A 16,365-nucleotide genomic window follows, 5' to 3' on the forward strand; every position below is an offset into this window, starting at 1 on the left:
AGTTACGCTTCTGCCAAACCTCGTTCCCATAGCTTGATACAGAGTTTGTGTTTTATGTTACCTGAAGTTACATTTATTCTTCCTTACAGATAAAGTCCACGGTCAGAACGGGATGGGAATAAACAGTTTGCAAGTGAGTTTAAGCAGATAAAGCAGTAGTGCACATGACATAAGGATCCCTGATAACATACCTGCCCAACATTACTGCTAACACACATTTGGAAGCTAGGCTTGAATCATACAGCCCTTTGGGGTATCAAAATAACAGCTAAAACCAGACAGAAATCTTAACTGAACAAACTGAAATACACATTCTGAAAATCTCTCCTAGATTACTTTCATATTCTAGATGGAAGAGTCCTGCTTCAAGCCCTGAAATGATAAAATATTAAAGCAGTGTAACAATGACATGCAATTTTAGAGGAATATTATTCACTTGTATACTACAGTATATACAAGTCAATGTTTAAGTGCAACAGGTCTTCCACAGCTGTTGTGGTTCAGAAAAAATGAAACATGCACAAGCAGACACCCAAGACTTGTTGTCAGCTGAAGCCCCTGAAGCTGTGTTACAAAGAAGCAGAACTCTCTGCACCTCTCCCTACTTCAAGTTAAAGAGTTTCATCATTGAATGCAAGAGAAATAAATATGCTGCCTGCTCTTTAATGACATAATCCCAAGTAGCCAAGATGGCTTGTCTCTCTTGACCATTCCTTTACAGCAACCTCTGACAACACCTTTTCATGTCATTCATTCTAGGAGGAGCAGAACTGCCCTAAATACAGATTTTGTGCTCTTTACCTCAAGCATCATTGGTCCAAGTGCATCCTTGTCGATGACACTCTGACCTGTAGACGATACATCTGCTTTTTGCACTTCATCTTCATTAGCTGCTGCTGCTTTTTCTGCAAGAGAGAATACCATGTGTTAAGCGACAGAAGACTGATCTCACTGATACACCAAGAGCCCACAGAGTATTGAGAAGAGCTGTGAAATGCTTACAGTGCAACAGTTCTGAAAATGAGATTAGACAGTCTCCCATAATGATTCAACGGAAGCATAACCAGCCTATTTGTGTCTCAGTTTTCAGGTCTTATGACACAAATCAAATAATTTCTCATGTTTCTCTGCTTGACATTTCACCAAACTACAGAGCCTAACACTGGGCAAAGACAAGGGCTCTTTATGAAGGTGCAGTGGGCAAAAACTAGGATCAAGGTGTAGTCAAAGACTGATCTAAAAGAGCAGGCAAAGCTTACAGCTGCAGAGCTTTTCCACGACCGCTATATTTAGAAGGAAAAACATAAGTCCACAATCTACGGTTTCAGTACCGAGAAACAGCGGCCTCAGCTCTGCTCCCATGTCTCCACCCACGTTCTTACTATCACGTAATTTTCATACCACCTTATTTACCAATATATTATTAGAACTACATACAATTTCAAGTGCTGCATTTGAAAATTGCAGGCAAGAAAATAAGGATTTCAGGTTACTGGAACATAATGCCATATGTTAAAATGTGTTGTATACAGCATCACAGGTTATATCCAACTCCAAACATAAGGAATATTCACAGAAATTTCAAACCTAATGGGTTTATAATTCCTATCAAGTAATCAACTGTATTAATTTTTTTATTTCAAGAATGATATTTTTGTTTAAGGATGAATTAATGAAACTAATAAAATTAGTACGTAAAATACATATTCTAATGCACATTGTACATAATAAATTAATGAAACAAGTTACTTTTTGTTGTTAGTTCTATACTCAAAATGAAATTTGAGTTCTATACTCAAAATTATTTTACTATTTTTCAAGCAGCAGCTATGTAAAAGCTAGGGCCATCCTGCAATCTAGAATATTAAAAGTAATTAGAAATGTCTTATTTTTTAATACAATGCAATAAATTGTTTTACTAAACATGAAAGCACACTGAAATTTTAACAAGAATTTATGTCTTCAACAACAAACTAGAAGAACATTCATTGTAAGAATTACTTAAAATACCATGTGCAGATGAAACAAAGGGCCTTTGGAAAATCACCGAGAGTGAAAATTCAAGCATCAGTCATGCAAATTAAAATGTATCCGAGTGTACATTATTTTCCACTATCTGTAGATCTGCAATAATGCAGGTAAAGTTCTTCTGCATTTCCCTGGCTCAGGTTTTAAGGTCAGTGTGAATCTGTGCTGCTCAGACATAGAGCAAAGGAGCTGCTTTGTGAAGCCCTGGGTGTTCTCCTGTCAGCAATCGCCCGCTGGCAATAAGGCTTTGGTCACTCGGGCTGTTTCATCCTAGATTTCTATGGTTTCTTGCTTTCATGAAAAGACACAAATTTTTAGCTGTCTTCATAGGTGTTATGCACTATATAACACCATTGTGAATAATGATTTAACAAATTGCTCTGAAGATGGAGTTGCAGCTAACAGACTAATTTCAAATCACTCTGATTAGCATAAGCTGATAGAAATAAATTCACTAGAAAGAACTACTAACATTTCCTCTGCCACTTGAACTCACGAGGACATAAAATTAGTATCTCTGATTTACACTAGGGGTGGGATTTTATTTTTTTTCCTTACCTTTCTTGTTTTAGCAAAAAGCGGAAATCAGGTGTAACAGAAAAACAATTGAACAATCCTTCCCATGCTACAACACAGCACAGTTGGCACCATATGATGACACGAAACTGAAAACATGTTCTAAAAATTCTAAAAGAACTCTAAAAATAGAGTTGAGCTTTTAATAAAGCCAGTGATGATATCTGTTTCCCATCTGTTCCTGCTAGCATAAAGTGATCTCTTATTTTCACACTGCAAAATATTAGAATGGACAGGGACACCAGCTTCTCGTCCTCATTCGACTACTGCTTCAGCCATTGATACCGTCTTGATTATGGGAGAACATGGGGTTACGCTCTATGACCCAGAAATGGAGGGGCTGCAGATATGACCCAACAACCGTGTGAAAGCACATTAATTACAGCTTCCTCAAGTCACCAGTTTACAGACTACTTTTACTGATTATTTTTCACATAATATGAAATATTTGCTGCTGATTTTTTCACTCTTACAACCATGGAGTTTATACATTGATAAAAACAATTGTTTTCTTTCATGTGCACTGATGAGGTTTTATACAAAGGAAAAAGGGGACATTTTAAATTACTGTAATAGTAATCAACACAGAAACTGCAATACCAGGTCAGACCAAGGATCTCTCAAACCCCACATCCACTTCCTGAGAGCCGCTGCTTTCTTCTCCATTTCCATCTTTTCTCCATTTTGATTGTTTGACCCCTGACAGCTTCTGTTTTCATCACCAGCTGTACCTCACAACTATTTGACTACTTCATTTTCTTTTCCCTTTTACACTCTTTTCCTCAGAGAGCCCAACATCTTTGTGGAATCAATAAACTCAGTGCTTTCTCAAGGAAAAAGTGTAATGAATGGAAAAAATATGAAAATTCTATTTATACTCAAATGTTACCTACCTGCTTTTCCCAGAGATGGTGACAATGTACTACTCATGAACTACTACTACTCAATGTTCACTACTCATGAACTCTGGCTAGGCACCCTGAAAAGCAGCATAAATCACAAGTCCTCCAAAATTATGGACTTCCTAATTGGATCTGTAACTTAACTGGGTAAGAATTCAAGTAGCTGGAGAGCTTACAAGAGGCTACACATCCAGGCCACAAGCCACACTTAAATTCAAGTGGCATTGTATAGGAAACATAGGCCTCAGACAGCCTCTGAGTAGGACCAGCTGTAATTCACATCACTGTTATAAACTGCAGCTACTAATAATGTTCAACTATGCAATAAATTATCCATTTTTGACTGAATTACAAAGCCCCTCGTGTAGACTTTATCAGCACATACAAGAGGAGTAAGTGCGAATCCTGTCAGCAGTGTCGTCCTGACAGTCAGTCATGGGGAATGTCTTGAAATGCAAATCTCTCCCTCAGCAATACAGCACATGGGGCTAATTGACAACAAAAATTTGTTACAGAAAGGCTGGAAAAAACCAATGATTGATACATGAATTTCTAATGCTGACAAAATAATGCATTATCACAAGTCAGTATTTTTCGTTTTTCTTAACAGTTCCAGCTTCTGGTGTTAAGTAATGGTGCAAAAATGTAAAGTTTACTTTCCCTTTCCTTTCCCTTAATTTTATCTTTTTTGAGTTCATGGGAGCCCAACAAAGAAATTAAAAGCACAGAGAGTTTATAATTGCAACACTAGATTAATGATCTTTGAATGTCAAGGCTTAGGAAAACAGCTGTAAAGGCCCAAAGGCAAAGCCTCTCAGAACCCTGTTCTCCCAGCCCCAGGAGAATCACCGGTGTTACCCTCTGACTAACCACAGCCACTAGATTTTGCCACTGCAGCCACATGGAGAGTGGGAGCTGCTTCCAGTGATGACCTCACAGCTTGCAGTGATGCCTCCTGCTAGAACAGCGCTGCCCCTGTTAAATGTCAGCCAAGTGTTACCGGGTACCCTACAGGCACAGTGGCCAAAGGGCAGCGCAGGAAGAGTGGACAGAGAAATACAGCTTTCTGCAGCCAGAGGAAGTGAGCAGGATGGAAAAGGACTTCCCATGGCTTCATCTCCATACAGGGAATTCTGCACTGAAGAGGGAGCATTGAATTAGAAACTGGTCCCATCCTTATGAATATAGCTACAAGGGACCAAGCATATTTTATCTGAATTACAGTAGTATAAACTTGACGCACATGAAATAATTATTAGCTCTGCTCAATTAAGAGTTTAGCCTAGAGAGAGAAAAAAATTTAAATAAAATACAAGTACCCCTGAGAGAGATACTACAAAGAATATATACATCCAATTATGTAGTATTTTAGTGATGTGTGTAATTTAGACTTTAAACTGTGGGTATGTTTACAATTGCATAAGTAGTATTATACTAAAATACATATTAATATTTTCAATTGGGCATCTTCCTAGTGATCATAAACTGTATTTACTTTTCTACATTCAACATACAGAATAAAGAAGGAAAAAAAAGCTGTCAAAAATATTTTCTGACGAATTTATGAGTGGGAAGCCTCAAGCTTTATTTAAAGCTCATTCCAGATTCTGAAAGCAAACCTTTGTAAAATCACATTAGTTTAACAGAAATTCAGAAGTCAGAGAAATAGAAGCCAAAAGCAATAGTTGGAAGTCTCCTGCTACATTTTTTCACTTAGCAAGCCCTCTTGGTTTTCCATCCTCCCAACTCAAGCTATGTCAGTTCTCTCTGCATTTCTGACAGCAGACTCTGAAGTGTTAGTGACAGGCATCACCTTCTCTTGGTTGTGTTTCAAACCCTGCTTTCCTACAGGTGGGCCAGCAGGACCAGCTGAACCACTCAAAAAGCTCTCTTTGTCTGTATTCAAGCTCTGCTCCAACTTCCTTAAGGAAACTGCTACAGAAATATTTCCCCCTTCGTGCTCTCTGCAAAACCAAGATGCATTTTTAAATTGAAAGAGCAAAACTTAGCATCTGCAGGAATTTCAAAAAGATGAAGTATAATTTGAAAGAGAAAATTTGCATCAACACAAATTTAGCTGATTTTTCACTGGAGCAACATTTAAGGTTCTTCACAGAACAAGAAGAGCAAAAAAGAGATGCTGGTGAACTGCTGGGCAGAGACGAACCCATGGTCTAAAAACCACCAAAGAAAAAGGTCAAGCAAAAAAAAGAAAACCCTGTAACAGGTAAATTCAAGTTTATTATCCAATACTGTCTAAAACAGGTTTCCCAAACGCCCTAGATGTAATTCCTGCTCTTTGTAATTTTCTGGAATTGCTGTTGAAATGCCATACTTATCTCAAATCACATACCTTTTCTGTACAATAGGTAAAAAAATATAAACAAAGAGATTTGTAAAAAGCGACACGAGAAAGCTCAACTCTGCACTCTTAAAAAAATCATACAAATCAAGATCCTTATAACAGTAACATCACTTGAATGTAAATGCTATACAAAGTTTAAACATGCAATTTAATTTTACACTGGAACTATCTTGAAAACAACTTATCTTCTCCATTTTTGGTACGTATTAGCCAACTACTCTTGTCTTGCCTAATTAATATGTCTAAGTTTGCCCTGCATGATCCTTCTGAACTGCTGTGCAAAAATAACATCCAAACAATCAAGAAAAATGCAGACATATCTAACTGTCCAATGGTAAGGGTAGATACAGTACTAAAAACTAATGCTAACATATAACAGAAAGTATACTTAGCAAAGGCTGTATTTTAGCTGACCTTACAATTTTGAGTATTCGATTAAATAACATTTCAAATATTAGATGCAATAACATCTGTGTATGACTATTGCTAAGTAATTGTATTGACTCTGGTAACGGACAGGAGGTTTTTAACATGAATAGGGTTGCACATAAAGTGCTTTCAAATGTACCAACTTGAATAAAACACAGAAGAGACAAAACCCCCAAAAACTGTATTTGGTAATGTGAGTAGTTTTGGATCACTACACATGATGAAGTAAAGCAGTGAAGAACGTGCAAGTTATTTTGATGCTTGGTTAACCACAGGGAAAGCAGCCCTGCCTTGTAGCTGTGTAATTCAAAGCACTACGATCCATGGCTCACTTGAAACTTGATATCCCCATGCACGTCCTTACCCAGTTCCCATTGCCTCCACACAAGTTGTTTTTATTCCCTGAAAGCAAGCAATTTTTCAAAACACCAGTGCCTAAGAAACAGCAACTATTTCAGCAATCAATTTTAACACCAGCTTATCCCATCCTTGTGAATAAAGTTAGCTACTATTTTAGGGAAGTGATTATATAGTGAGGTTGCTCTTTCATCACACAGCACACATCTGTCCAGAGCAAAGAAGCTCTTAGACTCTTGAATACATATTTTCCCCCAGAAACTATAGATCAAGTCTTACAGGAAAAACTATGCAACATCTCAGGAAGGTTTTAGGAGGTAAAACAAGGGAGAATTATGCATCTGCACCGAACTAAAATTAGAAAAGCTGCCATATGGCTCTGTGAAGCCAGCAGCACGTTCTTATTCATTAGGAAGCATTCTGCTAACATAAAAACACAAGGCCTTCCTGTGCTCTCCAAATGTGTTTATCTTTTCAACATTAATGCATGATATATCATCAGGCTGCTGAAATCTCCTGCAGTGCATATTAAAAAAGCACAGCTGCACTTTTTCTCAGCACGTTTATTCACTGTGAGCACAGCTTTGCCCACCTCCCTGACACAGCCCTCTTGTCAGCCCGGCTCCCCTCTGCTTGGAAAGGGCTGCACTCCCACTGCATGCTCGCCTGCCCAACTCATCTGCCCGCGTTCTGTTCTGCTCATCACATCCACATGGTTTAGCTTCATATTTACTACTGCTGGTGGAAGCACACTTAAATGGTAAATGACCCTAGGGCTTGAGCTAAAAGCCCTTGGAAAGCTGTAAGTGAAATTACTTGCTCAGGAGTAGCAGCACTTACAACGCTGCGGTTTCTTTTTCCAGTGCAAGCTGCTCTAAGTGGTGCAGCTGCTCTCCTGTCCCACACACACCTGCCCCACCTTCCCAGGGTAAAGAAGCATCACTAAGGCACTAACTCTGTGGAAAGCTTCATATTCTCACAAAACCATCAAATATAGGTAAACATTTGTGCAGCTTTACAAGCTTTGAGTGAAGCCCTGCTCTTAGAAAATTCAGTAACAGTAGCCAGCATATAAAATTTTCATGGACACTGAAAAGAAAACAAGCACTGAAAATCCATGATGGATTTAGGAATAGCAACAAATGGAAGTAATAACACCTAAAATTAATACTAGTTTTGTCTCTTAATAATTTTGACATTTCGCCGTCATTCTTTTCTTGTACAAGTCAGCATTTTTGTCACTCAATACACCTTTTGTAAGAAGTACTGCATAAGAAATAATTGCCCCCAGCTCAGTTAAACTGGAACAAAGACAAAAATAATGAAATTCAACTTACCAAGGATAATATTTAACTGCTGGAGAGAAAGAAGTCTATTATCTTTGTATGTATTTTTTGCTAAATACTTTAATAAGCATTTTACTACCTTCTCCTTGGTTTCTTCCTCCCTCTCATTTTGCTGTCTTTGCTTTCATCAACATCTATGACCTCTTTTCCTTCTCATTATTACAAAACTCAGTGGTCTGCTTCTTGGAAGTGAGGAAGGAGACAGTGGCAGCAGTGGAAGTGCCCACTCCTTCTGCCCTGGCTCCAGGATCCAGCTGTCTCCAAGCCCCATGAGCTGGGGTATTGCAGTGCTGCATTCCTGCCACATGGCACCACTCAGAGCACCAAGGCAGAATCCCATCCATAAATACACTTAAATAACATATATGAAGATTGCTAACTCTTGGATATAACAGTGACAGCTAAAGTGCCATATTATTTATATGTAAATATGCATTATTTATGGAACTTTGTACCTATCCACAGATTTATCTACTTAATGCAGTGGACAAGAGATTATTCTTACCTGTATTACCCCAGAAGGCCCCTAGTCTCTGGTAAGTTAAGGGCTGGGGACTGAAGCAAAACCCAGAGCTACAACCCTCTCACTGCTGCTGCTCAAGTGAAGACTAAAGTGTCCTGTCCGGGACCCCAAATCCTCAATGGCTTGATCCATCCCCAGCACACAATAAAAATATGAAACAATGCAGCAATTAAAAGAAATTCTTTGGTGATATTATTTTTAGTGGTTTTATTTATCAGTAAAAACACAGAACAATTGCTATATTACCCTTTAAGTGAAATCTAAACTAAAACTGAAAGGAACCCCGAATCCAGAAACTATTTCTCACCCCACAGCTCATTTAAACTTGTGGTGATGTGTCAAACTACCACTTTTTGAGTGGAAAGTTATTTTTCATCTCCAAAACATGGAATTAAGCTTCCATCATGACTATCACCTGTTGAATCCCTGGACATGCTGCAACATTAACCTTTTCCACAAAGTTTTCAAAAAGGTGGAAAGGAATATAACTGGGTATAGTTTTTACTCTTACAAAAGTTTTAGACTGGTCTTACTACTACAATATTTGAGTATGTTCAACATACGCTTTTATGTGAAATGAAAGGTTGTTCTTAACTTGCAATTAGAAAAATTAAAGGTACATGTATTCCCATGTTTTAAAGATATTATCTTTTCCCCAAAAAGATCACCAACACTATCTTTCTAGTGTATACTGACTGATTAGGGAAATATTTAAATAAAATAATCATTGAAGGTGCCCTGCCCAGGAAATGTCCTTAACAAAAGGCCAAATTCAGGATGATGCTGAGAATTTCTAATTTTCACTGGTTTTAAAATGCATTTTTAAATACAGGAATTTGGGGTTCTGCTTTTGCATTTACATTTCCTCAGAATGTCTAGTAACTGGTATAATCACAAATATCTGATTGATTACAGTGTAATTTACAGTATTTATTAAATGCCTAAAATACAGTACTCAAACAATAAAGGAGTACACGTGTTAGATTAAGCACATTGGCTGTCAGTGCCTTATCCCAAAATACCCTCAATTTAATCAGTTACTTATTATTCTGTGCTAGAATCAGATAAGCAGATTCAAATATATGTATCTGTAGCTGTATACACAAACACATCCAGGAAACGGTTTTGCATCTGTTGCTATTTACATGATTTCAAAACACTCACGTAAACTACTCAACTGTGCATGATAACAAATGCTGCACAGCCATCAGCACTGACTTAAAATCTGTTACATTAATATGGCTGCATTTCAAAAGAAAGAGCCAAGCTAACTGACCTCTGCGCCGAAATATTAGATACAAATATTTGGCATCACTTCGTTTAACAAAGTAATTATTTTCTTTGGTATGTGCTGAATTAGAACAGAAAAATTTACTGTATTTCTTGGCATTTGCAATTTTGTAAGTGTTAGATATTTACCAAATGAGTAACCTCATCTTATTTTGATAATTCATCTCTCTAAACAGTATTAATATGAATGTCTAAATGGTGGGAGTCCAAAGTTCTTTAACATTTTGGCTGAGCTAATGTTTTCAAAGACAAGAAACATGGCAGAATCTGATAATTTTGTTCAAAACCGGGCCCCACCATGATCTCAGAAAGAATATATTGCTTTTACAAATGTTAACAGCCCTCCAATTGGTTCTCTGACATGTTAAAGCACCAGCCAGATTTTGAAAATAAAGATATAAGGGTTAACAATCTTTAGACTAGAATCTGCAGATGCAGTTGCCAAGCTAATTAAACTTTTGGGTTTCCAAAACTTAGGCCAAAATAACATACTAGAGAGGAGTATTAATCCAGCCAGACTCTATTTCTTGAAGCCTAACTCTTCTGTACTCAACCAGCTGTTAAAAGGAAACAGATGACTCCCTTTCTTCGAATGCCACATCGCCATGATTACAAAATATCTGTCTTATTTTAGGATGCTGATAATAAATCTTTGTGACACACCAGATCATCCACCACAACAGGCAAAGATCTTTTTGCTTTTATAAATTGCCATTGACAACTACATACGTTTTCAAGAGACCTAATGTGGCCCACAAAAAAGAAATATGATGGATCACGGGCTCCCTATGAAAGAAGTTTCCATAATAAAATGTAGGCCAAAATGGAGCACAGATAATTGAAGACAGCTAAGGAAGAACAGAAACAGCTTTAATTTAATGTGTCCATGCTAACATGGATTACAGGGCTCCTACTGTTTCTAATAGTCCAGATTATGGTAGATAAATCTTTTGCAAAAAATCTCTAAATCATTAAGGACAAGTAAAGTTTTCTTCTATAACAGCCCAGTGCTCAGAAATAGAAGCTTGGGCCCCTCTCCTTACTTGTCTAACCCACCATCACAGGCCTCAGCCAAAATTTCAAGGCAATTTAGAAACAGAAACTTTCCTATTACTGCAAGGCAAGCAGATGGAAACCCAAAACTTTCTTAGAAGAAACTGTTTATTTCTGCATGTTAGTTATTTAAAGGGATTTTTAAATTGAAGTCCTTCACAAAACTGTGTTTTAAGATAAATTTCATCTATTTCAACAGTGGCTACATTACTTCAGGCACATTATGAATACAGGATGGCTGTGGGAAGAAAGGTAAGATTACTAACCTGCATTGCTTAAAATATTCTCTAAAATGAAGAGATCTTTTTTCATTACCCTAGAAAATCTTGGCTTATCTTGTTGCTATGATTTAAATCCAGACAAAGTCACTTTTAACCTCAATTGTATTAATTTATTCTGTCACATATTAATTAGCAGACATTTAAAAATGTCTGCTAATAGCACTGATAGGTACAAATGGCCTCCCTTCAATAGACTGAACCATACTTAAAACTTAATTAATTAGGCACTCCCGTTTCTGTTTCTCTAACTCAGATTCATGAAGCAGGGATCAGCATCCAGTCTGAAATATGTCAGTATAATCCATAAACAGGAAAATGATTAAACACTAATGGTATTGTTTTCTCTCTTTTCTCAGTGAGCTGTATCAGTTCTCTTCTGAGAAGAAACCTGGAGCTGTTTGAACAGTTCCCCCACAGTTCCCCATGGGCAACTGGGAGCTCAGTGAAGGATGCTCCATGCTGTGCCGGCAGGTGCTGCCCAGCCAGCTCTGTCGTCTTGCTGCTCTTCCCAGCCCCAAACTCCTGTCAGGGCACAGGCTGGGAGTGAGGGGCCCTCGTTGGGCAGTCATCACCCTGAAAATGCTGAACACATGCAGCTTTAACCAGGAACTGTTGAAGATTATGGTCTGCCTCCAGCCGTGTCCCTCCCTGGCGTGAAGGCTGGTAATGCAGATCTGTAGCCAAGCCTCAGCATTACATCAGAAGTGATAATCCAGAACATTTCCCTCCAGTCTCCAATTTACTTATTTGCCTGCAAAAAGGAATATGGGTGCCTGCTCCTCATTGTACGTTTTACCCCTTAGAACACCAACAGGTGAGACCTTTTACATAAACAGCTGTTATTTCCACAGTATTATGTGTTCACCTCAACCTAAACACTTAAGAATACTGGGGCCAAAGTCCTTATTACATAAACCAACCAACTAACCCAACAAAAATCCCCACAAAAAACAGTAGAAGAAACCACACCCCTTCCTTTGGAAAGCATTTAAGCTGTTGAGATAAAGGATATATGCTCTGTGTCTGAGCTTCAAAGAAAGAACAAGTGGCAATGCCCATGACCATCACACAGGGAAAGGAAGAGTGTTCTTGCACCATAATTCACAATGACCCTGAGAAAGCCAATATCCTCCCTCAGTTATATTTAATAAAGGTTTTACAGACTGGCTTCTCTGCCTGTTATAAAAAGTAATATAAAAAAGTAATGGGAAAAAAGCCTACTGGGCATATTTACATTTCAGATTGCCAACTGCAAAGACATAATTATATTTTGAACATTAACTACAATGGCCTGACAATCTGTACTACAATGTTCACTTAAAATCAGCACCTCTTGCAGATAGACAGATGGTGGCTCAACTTTGAAGCTCAATAGTAATCAAAATAATCCTTGATTTTCATCAGTGTAACAGTCAGTGATTCATTAGTAACTTTTGTCACATTCCCTAAACTATTTGATGATTTCTTACTGCAGCAACTAAGAGTAAAAACATTATTAGAGGGATGACAGTGAATGGAATAAAACTGTCACAGGTGTGATGTTGCTGGTCGTAAAATTATGGCTAAAGCCACACCAAAGGCAAGAGATAGCAGGACTGGGGAAGGCGTGGGAAAAAACCCCACAGGACAACTACTGAAAAGAAGAGAAAACAGTGCAGGCTTAAAAATAAAACCCTTCCAAAAATGGGGGAAAATTTGAAAATACAAAGAATATCCATTCAATACAAAACTCCATTTTTGACAATCAGTCAGGGACAGGGAGCATTGCATTCAGAGGAGTCAACAGCGATATGAAGAAACAACTGAAGAGAGAAAAAAACCCCCAAACATTGATATCTTTCCTTCAACCCAAGGCAGTGAAAGATTTTATACAAAAGAACCAAGACAGGAAGAATTTTATATTATTGGCACAAAATACCTTGATATTTTTTCCACCAAACATCAAAATAAACCAAGGAAAATCTATATGAGGGGCCCCTCTGAGTTTTCCAATCTATATTTAGAAATTACAACCTTGATATCTTTTCCTCTTTTTTTTTTTTTTTTTAATTTCCAAATAGATTAAATGCTATATTTAAACACATTTCCTCTTCAGTGTTGAATATAGGCCCACGCCTAATTTGTTTCTGGAAGACATCTCCCTCAGAAGAATCATGGGAATTGCAGGTTGTTCCAAGTCTTTCTAGGAAACTGTGCCTCAGGAGAAAAAGTACTAGTATAAGGCTAGTGCTCTTCACGATCACATGCCTTAAGATGACAAGAGACCATTCTAACTGCCTAGCCAGCTCTCCATAACACATCCCAAAATATTTCACCAACTCCTGGATCATGACAAGATCTTCCACTGAATATTCTAAAGAACATTCTTTGGGGTGTTTTGATGACTTCTTTGGGAGGGCTGACAGAATCTACCAATTCTTCCATTAAGTTGCTCCTGATTTCAGTTAACTTCCCATTAACAATCTGCCCCTTCTGTATGAGTCAGTCACAAATTCCAGCTGTTAGGCTGTATCCTGCCTTTGTGTGCTGGGGTCCTCTGTGGAAAGCACACTGTGGAGCTCCATTCTGGTTCATGCCAGTGAGCAAAGCACGGTGCAGGGACATGCATTTCTGCTCTGAGATGATCTGGGCCTCAGTGAAGGGACGTACGACACGGCTGCTTCCTCCACAAAGGCACATGGATACTTATTCAGATAACACAGGCATATCTGAAGCACCTCCAGTTATGGAGTATCTACTTAATGGATTTCTGGTTTATGGAGTTATAAACTTTAGCAGAATTTAGATTTATGCACTTTTCTGTCTCCCCTTTTCCCTCTTCTGATCTTGTGCAAGTTAAAGAAGGGAAGGAGAGTATGTGTGTGTTTAAGTGTGCAGGGAATATATTAAGAGTACCCCCTGTCTTGCAAAATACAGAGATATGCCAACATCCCATCATGATGAAAGGAAACAGAAACTATGTATGTATTGACTCTCTAGTCCTTTGTCTGAGGGCATTCACTATGAGCTCAACAGTGTTCATGACAGAGCAAGCAACTGATCACTTGCCATGTCACCCTTCAATCTTCAGTTTGTGATTTTCCCCCAGTTGTCCACTGAGGGTCTTCATAAAAGAAACTGAAAGCTGAAGAAGTAATAGCTTATTGTTTTTCATATCCTTGGTGATTTCACATCCAAGGACCCCTATTTCCAACTAACTGTCCATACACAGAATTTTTTGCAGCAATAACAAAATGCATGACTTCGAACAAGATGCAATTATCTTGGTTCTAGTTTGATCACAGAGAAGCCTTTGATCAATGCTTCTGCAATGTGCTATGAATCCATAGGTTTTCAGGATTCAAACATGGTATGAAAGGCATTGCACCCTATTGTGAGTAAATATTATATTATTGCTTTTCAAGCTGCAGTCTTTAAAAAGAAAAGATAAAAGCTTTGTAACAAAAGCTAGATTTCTTAAAATAGATTATCTTTTTTAGACTGAAGTATCATCACTATCCACAGTGAATTAATTTGCTATTCCATAAATTAAGCTGCAGACAGACAGCCAAGGTAACATGAAGTCTCCTTCATTTACTTGCTTTATGTGCTGCTGAGATTAAGACACTGGATTCATAATCTAAAGCGCACAGCAAGATTTGGTGTTCTACAGTCAGCACCTTTTACATTACAAACCATCCAGTAAAAAGGGACTATCATTAGGACTCAAATCAGAAGGCTAAAACTGTTCTTTAAAACCTAAACTCAGCATTTATTTTTTAGCACCTAAACTCAGCCTTTGTTTCTGACCACACCTCGAAAGACAGAACAGCTGGAGAGAAACACTAGACTCAAAAGCTTAGTCCATATTGTGCAGGGATAGATGTCACTCTATATTTCTGCCTTTTTTTTCCCCCTCAAATAAAAATGCTGAATGAATTTATGGTATTTACAGTTCACAAGAGATTACATGTTAAACTGCAAAAAAACCCCCTGAACAAACCTGTGAAGTTTTGAAGTTTAAAGTGCTCAGTGACAATTTAAATGCAGTCTGAGAACAATACACTTACCAAGGAGGCAGCCTCCAAAACCCAAAATTTCAAGAAGACATATCCCCATCTCTCTTATGCAAGACATTTTTACTACAATCCCAGTAGTACATAGACTATAATAAGATAATCACATATTAAAGGAACTAAACCAAAACTTAAATGAAGATACTCCTGTAAAGAACAAAGAGGGAACACTCAACAATATCCCCCAAAGAAGGTTAAATATAGGAGAAGCAGTGCAGTCCTTTATAGCACTCACCAGCACTGGTGTTATAGATCACAACCTCTTACACTGCAATCATCTTTGCAGCTGTATAAAGTAAACAGCCACACTTTGCTAGTTTGAACTATTTTTTTTCTCCTGGACATTTAGAATTGATGAAAGAAAACAAAGACCAAAGAAAAGCAAATATAAGTAGGATGCAAAACAAACAAGACAGTTTTCCTGTAGCATTCGTCAGTAAACGACTATTGCCACCTGAAAAGCCCAGCACCTCAACAGCTGAGAGTAACATTCAGTTTCTCTTTAACTTTGACCCATAACTTGTAGTCAAAGCTTAGATTTTCAGTCTAAAACTTCAAGCAAATTATCTCTAGCATGGAAGTCATCCATCTCCAGCTGAGCTGAAGCCCATGGTCAAGAGGAATGTCTTGTTAGGTGACAGCTAGCACGTGACACCCTGCAGTGCCCAACAACACCAGGACAGCTGTGGGCACTGGCCCTTAGCTCAGTCATGGCTGGCTGGTACACTCGGACCTGTGTGGGAGTGGGACCCCACCAAGGACCCAGGGTGAGACAGAACCTCTACAACAGGCCACCTCAAAAACACTGCTCAGGCTCACCACACAACTGCAGAAATGCTACTGTCACTGTGAGGGAGGAAATGGAAACTCATGATCAGGAGGAGGGCAGGGACAATGAAACCAGGGCTTTTCAACAGCTGACTTATTTTCCACAGGTTAGTTTGCAGCCTGGGCACTTGATGATAATTTTTATCTGTCTTCTTGAAGCAAGAGAATCATAGAACCACAGACTACTCAGGTTGGAAGAGAGCTTTAAAGATCACTTAGTCCACCCCTCCTGCCATGGGCAGGGACATCTTTCACTAGACCAAGCTGCTCGAAGCCCCATCCCACCCAGATCCAAACACTTTCATGGATGGTGTATCCACAACTTCTCTGTG

At 38.4% G+C, this 16,365-nt stretch overlaps 1 protein-coding gene across 3 annotated transcripts in view; it reads right to left on the reverse strand.

Moving 5' to 3' along the window:
- NCOA2 (nuclear receptor coactivator 2) overlaps positions 1 to 16,365 on the reverse strand; it is a 188,130-nt gene that overhangs the window by 50,758 nt on the left and 121,007 nt on the right. For all 3 annotated transcript variants that reach the window (XM_064388841.1, XM_064388832.1, XM_064388847.1), the window contains one exon: positions 802 to 905. In XM_064388841.1, the coding sequence (XP_064244911.1) occupies positions 802 to 905 (104 nt within the window). The remainder of the gene's footprint in view (positions 1 to 801; positions 906 to 16,365) is intronic.

This window comes from Passer domesticus, chromosome 1 (assembly GCF_036417665.1).
Source record: "Passer domesticus isolate bPasDom1 chromosome 1, bPasDom1.hap1, whole genome shotgun sequence".
NCBI classification, from domain to species: domain Eukaryota; kingdom Metazoa; phylum Chordata; class Aves; order Passeriformes; family Passeridae; genus Passer; species Passer domesticus.